This window comes from Scyliorhinus canicula, chromosome 17 (assembly GCF_902713615.1).
Source record: "Scyliorhinus canicula chromosome 17, sScyCan1.1, whole genome shotgun sequence".
In the NCBI taxonomy this organism is placed as follows: Eukaryota; Metazoa; Chordata; class Chondrichthyes; order Carcharhiniformes; family Scyliorhinidae; genus Scyliorhinus; species Scyliorhinus canicula.
In genome coordinates this window covers 126731769-126740593 of record NC_052162.1, presented here as the reverse complement: position 1 = coordinate 126740593, position 8825 = coordinate 126731769, and the positions used below count along the sequence as shown (strand labels likewise).

Genomic DNA, 8825 nt, shown 5'->3' with positions numbered 1-8825 from the left:
GTACGGCGCCACCATGCGCATGCGTGGCCACGGACCCGGCAACTCTCCGGCCATATCCGCAGCTAAAGCTGGGGGCCCTCTGCTGCGCCCGTTTTTTCGGGCGTGAAACGTCACTGTTCCCACACAGGCGTCAACACTTGGTCTTCAAATCAGAGAATCCAGTCCAATACATTTTCTATTTGTCAGCTCACCCAAAGATGTAAATTCCAGCACACATTTTTCCATCTTGTATTTGTTTAATGTTTTGTTCGCCCGTTTAAATGTCCTCGACCGTTGGACGTTTCATTACAGAACTCAGCTCAAAGACATTAGAAATGGTGTCCGGCCTTGCCTGTGGGCCCAGCCAATCCAATTGGCCAATTCGATTTTACAGCAGTTCACTCCCAGCTTTGGAAGCATCTTCATCTTTCTGTGAGTTTCCGGCCTCATTGACTGTAACTGGGTTCATACTGTCTCCGTGAGATTGTTGATGTAAAGTCACGTCAGACCCACACTGCCCGATTTCCAATCCTATATATTTGAGTCCCCAGATTCACAGAATTTTACAGCACAGAACGAGGCCATTCGGCCCATCGTGTCTGCACTGGCTCCCAAAAGAGCTACCCAGCAAGTCCCATTCCCCTGCCCTATCTCCATAGCCCTCCAAATGCATCTGCTTCATTTATATATCAAGCTCTCTTTTGAAAACTCCTCTGGAATCCATCTCCACCACTCAGACAGCGCTTTCCAAATCCCAACAACTCTCCGAGTAATGAGTTTCTCCTCATCTCACTTCGAGATCTCTTGCTGACCATCCGGAAATTGTGACCCCCCTCACCGACTTAACAAGTGCAAACAGAATATCCTTCTTTGGAGGTTGCACATTCTCCCCGTGTCTGCGTGGGCTTCACCCCCACACCCCAAAGGTGTGGTGGATTGGCCATACTAAATTGCCCCTTAATTGGGGGGGAAAAGAATTGGGTACTCTAAATTTATTTTCAAAAATCCTTCTTTAACCTGTCAAAATTGTTCATAATTCTGAATACCTGAACAGGATCAACTCGATCTTCGTTCTGAGGAGAACAAACCCAATTTCTCTCATCTTTGTTTGTATCTAAAATTCTTCATTCCTGTTATCATTCTAGTAGATCTCCTCTGCACTCTCTCCAGGGCTTCAACATCTTTCCTTAAATAAGGTTCCCTATTTATAGACCCATGGATGCTATAAGCCTTCTTAACTGTTTCAACTTGCCCACCTCCAGAAACTTGGCACGGTGGCACAGTGGTTAGCACTGCTGCCTCACAGCGCCAGGGACCCAGGTTCAATTCCAACCTTGGGTGACTGTCTGGGTTTGTACGTTTTCCACATGTCTGCGTGGATTTCCTCCGGTTTCCTCCCACGGTCCAAAGATTTAAGTGGATCGACCATGCTAAATTACCCCTTGGGTGTCCAGGGATGTGCAGGTTAGGTTAAGGAATAGAGTGGAGTGGACTCGGCTAGTGTGCTCATTCGAAGAGTCGGTGCCGACTCGATGGGCCGAATGGCCTCCTTCTGCATTGTAAGGATTCTATGAACCCCGAGGTCCCTTTGCTCTTGTACTCCCCGTAACGTAGTACCATTAAGCCTGTACTGTCTCCCATGCTACTTCTCCCAAGGTGCATTACCTCACATTTCTCTGTATTGAAATTCATCTGCCACGTCTCTGCCCATTTGGCTAATGAGTCAATGTCCCTCTGAAGTTGCTCTGCGCCACCCTCACAATTCATTATTCTCCCTCGCTTCGTATCAACGGCACATTTTGAGATTTTACCCTCAACATCCGTTTCTAAATTGAAGCCTGACTCCCAATCTTAAATGTTGTTCTGATCCTGTCAGTAGCATTATTTAGGAATTCACAGCAACACCACATAGGCTGTCATTAACATTCATCATAAAGATGTCCGAGAGTTCCCTGACATGGTACCAATAAAGCACGGCAGCTTCTGCCTTCAGGTAGAGACAACCTGACTTGAACAAAACTGATCTGAGAAGTGCCATACACTCTGAAACATTGTTCAAGATATAGACGTGTTTAACTTCCAAATTCTTCCTTCACCTGGCAACTTCTCAGGAGGTTGCAGAAACACCGGCCCCTGGAGGTGATCCCCCAGCACAAAGGCAGCTTTTATGTTTCTTGACTTAAATTCATGAGAAAATGTGAAATCGACCGAAGAAATTTCAGAATGACCTTTCCCGCTGCGTACGAGTCCACTCTGACCTCTTTTTCGCCCAAGGATTCTTCAAATCCCCGAGCCACGAACCTCGCCTCGGCCTCATAAGTTCCATCTGGTTGGACGTTTTCCGCTCCGGTCCATTGGTGTGATGAAAATGAAAAATTGAAATGATAATCGCTTATTGTCACAAGTAGGTTTCAAATGAAGTTACTGTGAAAAGCCCCTAGTCGCCACATTCCGGCGCCTGTTCGGGGAGGCTGGGACGGGAATTGAACCTTGCTGCTGGCCTGCTTTAAAAACAAGTTCTTTAGCCCTGTGCTAAACTAGCCCCTCTGATGCTGGCTCACCCCTATCTGGGACCTCTGAACACACGCCAAACTCTCTCCAACTGCCTAACTCTTTCTGTTTATCCTCCCGTACGGCTTTATCCCTCATTTATCGGCAGCTACAAAACCCTCTCGGTCACGGGGACCTCAGCATCGCCCCCCAAACACATCCTTGGTGTAAAACCGACAATTCCCTGTCTGAAATGTTCCAAGTTTTTGAAATTACATTGAATCGATGTCAAAGAAACAGACCAGAAACAGATCCCTGAGGTTCTGAGGAGGCCCCAGTGGTCAGTCAGACTGAACTAAACACACGGGTGGTATAAAACAAACAATACTCACTCCGGTATCTGCTGTCCACGGGGACTTTCCTTTAATCAGAGCCGTCAGTGGATCCTCTTCCTGACACCAGGTTGTTGTGGGACAAATGCCACTCGGAGTCCAGAGTTGGTTAAAGTTTGGGAATCTTTATTACAAACATGCAGGGAATGCTTCAGCGAACCGAAGCATCTCAAGGAGTAGTTACAATAACACACATTTATACACAGTACAGTTACAGCTGTTTTGTCTGCAGGTTAGTGGGAAAGTACAGGACGGAAAGGAAACAACTCGAAAACAGCTCACTTATCGGCTATAGTGACTTCATCTCACAAAACACATCTGGGAAAACAATAGCCAGACCAGTAATCCAGAGACCCAGGGTAATGCAATAGGGATCCAGGTTCAGCAAATGGTGAAATTTAAATTAATTAAAAATCTGGAATTAAAAGTCATCAATGACCATGAAAGCATTGTCGATAGTTGCAAGACAACATATGTGCCTTTGTAGTGATTGGATAGTTTAATTAAGTATGTAGAACTTTGATGTGATCGGTTAATTATTCTCAAACGGGCAGCACGGTGGCACAGTGGTTAGCACTGCTGCCTCACAGTGCCGAGGTCCCAGGTTCGATCCCGGCTCCGGGTCACTGTCTATGTGGAGTTTGCACATTCTCCCCATGTTTGCGTGGGTTTCGCTCCCACAACCCAAAGATGTGCAGGGTAGGTAGATTGGCCACGTTAAATTGCCCCTTAATTGGAAAAATGAATTGGGTACACTAAATTTTTTAAAAACATTATTCTCATAAACTATGCATGATGACATATGCTAATTCCTGTCACTGAATCTCAAAGTATAGCTGCCTGTATCATTCTTGAAGCAGGCTTCTTTGACGTCAGTCCAGGAATGCCACCAGCCCGTGCTATAGCATCATAATAAAGGCCAGGTATTAACTCGAAGAGTCTTTGTCTGATTTTTGGTGAGGTGGAAGAGAGGAGTACACTCAAGTCGAATTGGACTTTTTTCCGCAACAGCCACGGTTGCATCACTTTTCCGGTTCGATTTTTGTTTCTTAAAGGAATCTATATTTTATGTAAATATGTAACAATTCCTTAATTTCTAGCGATTGCCTGTCTCGTGTCATGCGTTTTATTGAAATAGTCCAATCTATTACAACTTTTTCCTCATACCATGACAGTTTCCTTCTATAAGAAACGCCAGATGAATCAAAAGAACAACATAACCATCATAGCCCACCTTCATGGCAACGTGGCATGGTTTGGGAGGGTTCCAAACTGATATAGGAACTAAATATCTTGCAACATCCAAACACCCTTTCACTCACTGGTCCTTATAAAACTTGGAACCAGGTAATCGCATCAAGGTTGAATGGCCTCTCCGCAGTATGAATCTGCCACAGTCTCCATTGGTGGGATACATAAACGACTGTCTCCTCTACTCAGAGCAGGTGAAATGCACCTCTCCCTGGTGTGAACTCGCTGGTGTGTCCGCAGGCTGGATAGCCAAGTGAACTCCTTCCCACACTGAGAGCAGATGAACGGCCTTTCCCCTGTGTGAACTCGCTGGTGTCTCTGCAGGCTGGATAACTGAGAGAATTCCTTCTCACACTGAGAGCAGGTGTACGGCCTCTCCCCACTGTGAACTCGCTGGTGGCTCCGCAGGTGGGATAACTGAGCAAATCCGTTCCCACACTGATAGCAGGTGAATGGCCTCTCCCCAGTGTGAACTCGCTGGTGTGTCTCCAGGCTGGATAACCGAGTGAATCCCTTCCCACAGTGTGAGCAGGTGAACGGCTTCTCCCCAGTGTGAACTCGCTGGTGTGCCCTCATGCTGGATAACCGAGTGAATTCGTTCCCACACTGAGGGCAGGAAAATGGCTTCTCCCCAGTGTGAACTAGTTGGTGTGTCTGCAGGTGGGACAACCGAGTGAATCCCTTCCCACACTGAGAGCAGGTGAACGGCCTCTCTCCAGTGTGAATTCGCTGGTGTGTCCGAAGATCGGATAATTGAGTGCATCCCTTCCCACACTGAGAGCAGATGAACGGTCTCTCCCCAGTGTGACTGCGTCGATGAATATCCAGCTCAGATGGGCATCTAAATCCCTTCCCACAATCCCAACATTTCCACGGTTTCTCCATTTTTTGGGTCTCCTTGTGTCTCTCCAGGTCAGACATTGGTTGAAGTCTCGTCCACACACAGAACACAGGTAGGGTTTCTACTTTGCTGTAAATTGTGCAATGTTTTTTCACTCAGTGTGTGCGTCTCGGTGCTATATTCGTCCCACTGAAGTTTAAAATCTTTTGAAGCCGACAGACCAGGCAAACATTTTTTTCTACATTCAAAGGCCAATATATTCAGGCCCCGATGATTTGAGTGACTCTTTCATATTGAGACATGACGTTTGAGATTTCTGTCTGCAATTCTTCCTTGTCTTAATATCCTGTAGAAACAATTTACAAAAGACATCACTGTCAGTACAGGATAGAAATTCAGAACAGACCATTCTAGTTTCTCTGAAACATTCTTTCCTTTCTCATTCCCCAAAAGCTGTAAATCTCCATCCCACACACTCTCCCTCCATTCTCACTCTGCTGTATCTAATATTCACCCTCCCAATTCTCCTGAAGGTGCTGATTCAGGCTGATTGACAGATCCCTGCTCACTGCTTCCTCCCCTGGACACAAGTGATTATAACACATAGGAGATGCACATGGCCATTCGTCCCATCAAGCTGAACCAGTGAATGACATCATTGCCCGATGTACCTCAGCATTGTACGTCTGCACAACCCCACATATCCCTAGATATCTTCAATATCTAGAAACGTATCAATCTCTGTCTTAAAAATACTTGATGATGGGGGGGGGGGTCCACAGGCCTCTGGGGTACAGAATCTCAAAGCTTCACCACATCCTCGAGTGAAGAAACTCCTCATCTTCGTTGTCTCTCCAATTTACTGCCTGTTCCACATAACCCTTTCTTAAGTAGAACATAGAACATACAGTGCAGAAGGAGGCCATTGGCACTATCGAGTCTGCACCAACCTGCACGTCTTTGGACTGTGGGAGCAAACAGGAGCACCTGGACAATTGTGCTACCTTGACCCCTTTCAATCAAAAATCGGATTAAATCTTAAAATGTTCCTTAAATTTAGTCTATTACCCCCCTCCCCCCCCCCCACCCCCAGACTCCACTGGCCTGTGGATGAGAATTTCAGAGACCACCAACCCACGAAGGAAACAGGTGGTTGGCACTGTTGCTTCACAGCGCCAGGATCCCAGGTTTGATTCCCGGCTTGGGTCACTGTCTGTGCGGAGTCTGCATGTTCTCCACGTAGATTGCGACAGTACAATACTACAGGACTAGAAATAATTAACAATGTACTTTATTACAGAACCATAGATAATATATTGAATCTGTACCGCAGAACAACTCTGGACATATCGCTGTTCAGTATTAATTTACTGCTGCCTTAAATATCAGCCATATTATTATATTATTATCTCCTGGAGAAAGCAGTCCTTGAAATGTGAACATTGGGAAAGAGACCATCCTTTTAGCCAGACAAATAAATGTGTCAAGCTGAGGGAGCAAAGGATGTCAATGTCTTTAAGCGAGAGAGAGACCTGGGTCAAGCTTTGCAGAGTCTGTACCCTCCCTGGATTCACTTCCTTTCCCTTCAGTTGCTGCAAGTGACCAATTGAAGGTGAGAATGAGGAAAGAAATGGAAAGGGGGAGAAAAGAAAATGTTTTACTCACAGATGTTGGAGACAGGAGGAAGGTTTGAGACTGTGTGATCCTCAACCTTCAGTCAGTGACACAGTAGCAGCAGCTTTGCTGGGCAGGAAGGAGCAGATCAACCAGCTCATTGTCCAGCCCAGGACCAGTGGGCGAGCCTTGATCAGTCAGGGTCCTCCCGGGTTCCCATTGGTCAGTCCAACTCCCGCTGACAGCCAATGAGGGGCGGGACCCCACGTGGGACCCTCCAGCCGCGCTGAGCTGGTGTCCAATGGGAAAGGCTGGAAGACCCGGACACACAATGGTCAGTGCGCCGTTTTGTCCCGATCCCCGCCTCACCCCCCGCACATGCGCACTCCTCGTACGACAATCAGCACATGCGCATTCCCCATCCGGAAACCACATAAGCATGACTCAGCCAACAATCGCACATGCGTACCTCCGACTTCCATAATTCACCATTTCCGGTGAAGATTGAGCTTCACCTAGACTGAAACGTCATCCTGTCTCCAACATCTGGGAGTGAAACCCTCCCATAATAACAAAAATACCAAAGTATCACCACCTCAACACATCCACAAGGGGACATTCCTCAATATGACTGAGGACCCGGAGGATTAACCCCACGGCCAGACTGTCGTTACCCTCAGGATACCTTCTCTAAAATGAGAAAAGAAGGGCCAACAAGGGAATGGGGATCGAATGTCCTCCCACATTTTAGACCCACCTGTGAAGACCTGCATCCACCACCCACCCTTCGGCAATGGCACCACTCGCTTCTGCCATGACTAACGCTCAGATAATAGAAGACGATGGATAATCAGCACACGGCACATCTACCATAACTGAGATAAGATGATATGAGTCCCTGTGACATGTGAGGATAAGAAGAGATTCAATCGGCGCTCACAGAATAACAACTCCCTTCAACAGGATAAAAGATAACAAATTCAGACAACAACACCATGATAGGGAAAGAGTCCAGATTAGAGCCGGAGTTGGGAATGGAGAAAGCTGTTGAGAAGAGATGGGCTTCATCTGAGCCGAAATGAAGCCAATCCCGTGGCTGAGTAAATAGTGTGGTGGGGGTTCATTTAAACTTGTATGGCACGGGGATAGGGTGACCAATGGGCCGAGTGTGAGATGTTCCTATGAGAGCAAAAGAGAGAAGATGGGGAACAGGGAGAAGGAAGTGAGGGAATGAATGAGTGGTGACAGTGAACAAATAAATGGTAGCCTCCCAAAGGGCAATAAAGAGATAAAGGCAGTGTTAAATTGTAGGTGTGTAAATGCATGGTGTATAGTGAACAAATCTGGGGAACTGGAATCAGAAATTGCTTTGGGGGTCTATTGACAGAAACGTGGCTCAAGCCAAAACAGGACTGGATACTGTCATGTGAGAGTACCTTTAAGAAATGCGTGTTTATAAATGAGGGTGTATAAATATCTGTGGTGAAAGTACCTTTAAGAAATTGGTGTTTATAAATGGGGGTCTATAAATATCTGTGGTGAGAGTACCTTTAAGAAATGAGTGTTCATCAGTGATGTCAGAGAGTGGGTGGAGCTGGGCTGTCTGTCAGCTTTTTACTTTCTTTCGTTTTTGAGCGGCCTCAGGGTGTGTTTTAGTTTTGTTTTCAGAGCTGGATAGCTGCAGTCACAGCCAGAAGGTGTAGGAGTTTCTCTCTGTAATCTCAAGGTTGTCTCGTCATCATTTGGTGAATTCAGAATTATAAATGTTCTGAGTAGTGACTTTAACCTTATGTGCTCTGTTGAAAGGTGTTTTTTCTGTCTTCTGGATGTGGTTTGGGAAGTTATTAAGTATTACTTAGTGTTGTATTCTTTAGGGGTTGTATTTGAATTGATGGTTGCTAAGATGTTCCCTGTATGTTTTAAAAAGGTTAACTTGAGTTCATAGAATAAACATTGTTTTGCTTTAAAAAATACTTTTCCATTTCGGCTGTACCACACCTGTAGAGTGGGCTGTGTGCTCCCCATACCACAATCTATTAAAAGTTGTGGGTCAGATGAACTCCATGATACACTTTGAGGTTCTCTAAACCTTGGCCCATAACAATACTTAAAAATTTTTTTAGAATATCCAATTCATTTTTTCCAATTAAGGGGCAATTTAACGTGGCCAATCCACCTAACCTGCACATCTTTGGGTTGTGGGGGTGAATCCCACGCAGACACGGGGAGAATGTGCAAACTCCTCACAGACAGTGACC

General features: G+C 46.0%; 1 protein-coding gene across 2 annotated transcripts; it reads right to left on the bottom strand.

Annotated features, from left to right (window-relative positions):
- Nucleotides 1–2966: 2966 nt before the first annotated feature.
- LOC119951234 (zinc finger protein 239-like) lies at nt 2967–7251 on the bottom strand. 2 transcript variants are annotated; one of them, XR_005457548.1, is made up of 3 exons: nt 6619–7251; nt 4110–5299; nt 2967–4065 (listed from the first exon to the last, which is right to left on the bottom strand). XR_005457548.1 is itself a non-coding variant. In XM_038774285.1 (2 exons), the coding sequence occupies exon 2, from the start codon at nt 5031–5033 to the stop codon at nt 4218–4220; it is 816 nt and encodes a 271-aa protein (XP_038630213.1). In that variant the 5' UTR covers nt 5034–5299; nt 6619–7251; the 3' UTR covers nt 2967–4217. The 2 variants fall into 2 exon arrangements, 1 of the variants encoding a protein (XP_038630213.1); XM_038774285.1 differs by having other exon boundaries at nt 2967–5299.
- Between the last annotated feature and the right edge of the window lie 1574 nt (nt 7252–8825).